This window comes from Cyprinodon variegatus, unplaced genomic scaffold (genome assembly GCF_000732505.1).
Source record: "Cyprinodon variegatus isolate N-32 unplaced genomic scaffold, C_variegatus-1.0 Scaffold378, whole genome shotgun sequence".
Taxonomy (NCBI): domain Eukaryota; kingdom Metazoa; phylum Chordata; class Actinopteri; order Cyprinodontiformes; family Cyprinodontidae; genus Cyprinodon; species Cyprinodon variegatus.
In genome coordinates this window covers 398,642-401,481 of record NW_015150831.1, presented here as the reverse complement: position 1 = coordinate 401,481, position 2,840 = coordinate 398,642, and the positions used below count along the sequence as shown (strand labels likewise).

The following is a 2,840-nucleotide window of genomic DNA, read 5'->3' as shown; positions in this document are numbered from 1 at the left end:
TTTACGACAGTGCACTTTTACTTTCGCCCTCTGGGGGGAGCCTCGCTGGAAAATCAACACCGGTTGCATAGTGTACCTTTAACATTTCTATATCTGTAGAATGGGTCTGTTCTATGTGTTGTCTTCTCAATTGATGATCTCAATTAATGATAAAATGCAAAAGATGAGACATTTTTTTATCAGATGCATCATGTTGATATATTTGTAAACACAGTTTAGTGAGTCGGTCAGTTAGAAACAACTCCTGTATCAGTCACATGACTTTCTTGAATTGACATGCACGCTGATGCAGTGTTTTCCTCTATGGGCTCCATGCATGCACCGAAACATCGAGCTTACTGGACCCATCGCTAGTTCTAACCCTTATTTCAGTTTTTTTTTTAAATAAAGCTTTCCAAAAATATCAAAATTTTGCTTTAAAATCCACTAAGAATAGTTCATATGTAGTTTTAAAACTAAAAACTATGAAGGTGTGACTCCTACCTTAATGTTCCTTTGTGCTCTCCCAGGAGGAACTCCTCCAACAAAGAGGAAGTCACTGACTTTCCAGACAACATTGTCTGCCTGAGCTCTGTCTTCAAACACCGTGTGTCTGTCCATCACTAGCCGCCCCGTCTTCCCATCCCGGATGCAAGCAACCTGTAGCCCAGAGACCAGCTGATCAGCTTAAAACACCAGGAAGTTCACATATGCCGGCAGAATCTTAGGATCCAGACTAGTTCAACTCACACTGTGCCAGACGCCATCGTCGTATCTCTTCTCTGTCCGAATTTGAACCTTCTGGTCTCCTACATTGAAACTAAACACAAGCTTTCCCTCCACCAGGAAAAGAGCCATGAAGTTGTCCTCTTGCTCATCGGATACATAGAAGATGAGGCCTGAGGCAGATTGGATCTTTAGGGACAGGGACAAGTGGCACCTGGAAGATAAAAGCAAAGCGTAGATTTATACAGCGAGCTTTGACCGGACCACTGACTATGAGAAGGTTCTGTGCCTGACCCACCTCTCAGGAAGAGAAGCAGGGACACCTGCGTAGTGCTGCCTGCTGTTGGCAACTCCGCCATAGCTGAAGGCCTGGTGTGTTGATCTAGGACTTGGGGAGAGGTAGCAAGACTGGATGCTGGGCTCTGGTGACTTTTGATCAGAGCTGGTCGGCTCCAGAAGATGACTGGACTTATCTCTGGCAACCTGTGGAAAGCACCGCTACTTAACATCTGGAAGCGCTCAAAAAGAACTGATCTTTCCAAGGTTGTGGTAGAGCTATAGTTTCTTGGTATGACCCAACCGTGTTTGTTGTACCTTCTGGCTCTGTTTGGCTTTAGACGTTGCACGGTGTGGTGACATCAGCGCAGCAGGAGGCTGCTGTGCCGGACAGTCCTGCAGAGAAACGTTCACCTTCTCTGTGTACTTCTGGAAGTCCTCCGCCTCAATGTCTCGGTCTTGTCTACAGCGTGACAGGGGAAGAACTGATCAGCATGACCAGCGGAAACATCACCTTGGAAACAGAACAAGGCCTCTGGAACAGAATGGAAGGTGTCTTGTTGGGGGATTCACCTGTTGATGTACGCATGGCTGATGCAGCCGGTGAAGTTCCTCAGGCTGCTGCTTGGAGACCCGCCGTAGTAGAAGGTCTTTACGGGAGAATCTGAGGAGGACTTCATGGCAGACGCCGGACGCTTTTTCTCCTGCTTGTCTTTGTCATCCAGCAACAGTGAATACCTGAAGCGAACCAGAATGAAGAAGTTACACACAGTGGTGCCAAAACTTAGAGTCTCCATCAATCTCACAAGAGATTGCTGCCCTCTGAATCATGACCTAATATTTGACAACAGAGGCTTCAGAGGCTGTCTGCTTTTTATTAAAATCGAACGCCAACAGACAGACCCTAATGGAGTAGATTTATTCACAGCCATCTGTCAGCTGCTGTTGGGGCTCAAACTGGTAGAATTCTCTTAGAACAAAATCAAGACACTGCAGACGATTAACTTCACCTGTTCGCCTCCAGAGTTGGCTGCTGAACCCACGGGTAAGAAATGAATGAACAGACTTTAAAAAACCTGCTCTGGGTTTTGTAAAAAAAATCATATCACAGCTGCCCACTGTGCTGTTAATACTTCCTTAGGCTTACAGAATTTAGTCCCGCTGACAGTAAATTTTTTTAAAAGGGGTTTGTGCGTGACTCTTTTCAATATTTCAATGGAATAAAAATCACTTTAGTCATTAATAGGCACAAATTCATTAATTTTTGAGAAAAAATGTCAAAAAGTCCTCACCCTGGTGAGTAATTACTTCTAGCAGATAGTGACAGAGTCCATAAAATATTTTCAGTCTCAAAATGATCAAATAAACATGAACAAGGACCATTTGTTGTAGACTGCTTTATTCTAGCATGTCAGAGGGAAACACTCACCTCTCCTTGTTCACTGAGGCCAGTAAGAAGTGAGTCCTCCCATCATTGTATTGCTTCTTCTGTAATTTGACCTTCACTCCTCGGTTGTTCAGTACTACTGCTCCATTCTCCAGGGCGATGCTGAACTCCTCTGGCTAAGGAGGAACATCGTCTGATCAGTCAGCCAGCAGAAATTATTACTGCAATACTGATCAGGTCGGCATTTAGCACATTTCCTTTCAACAAGTTGTTATCGACTCAATTAGTTTTTCATATTTTCTTTTCTGATATATATATATATATATATATAGCTGCCATGACTTATATTTCTAAATCCTCTCCCGCTATTGTGGTATTGAGGGATGTATTCAGTTTTAGTACACACCAATAATCTCGTTATCATGAGAAAATGGCTTTTGTTATCTTTAGAAAATGACAGTACATTCTCATA

General features: G+C 43.6%; 1 protein-coding gene across 1 annotated transcript in view; it reads right to left on the bottom strand.

Annotated features, from left to right (window-relative positions):
- Positions 1–2,840, bottom strand: part of lama4 (laminin subunit alpha 4) — a 53,703-nt gene that overhangs the window by 5,777 nt on the left and 45,086 nt on the right. Inside the window, exons 29-34 of the mRNA XM_015386791.1 lie at positions 2,411–2,544; positions 1,555–1,719; positions 1,300–1,444; positions 1,004–1,188; positions 730–919; positions 484–639 (exon numbers count right to left, since the gene is read on the bottom strand). Of these exons, the coding sequence (XP_015242277.1) occupies positions 484–639; positions 730–919; positions 1,004–1,188; positions 1,300–1,444; positions 1,555–1,719; positions 2,411–2,544 (975 nt within the window). The remainder of the gene's footprint in view (positions 1–483; positions 640–729; positions 920–1,003; positions 1,189–1,299; positions 1,445–1,554; positions 1,720–2,410; positions 2,545–2,840) is intronic.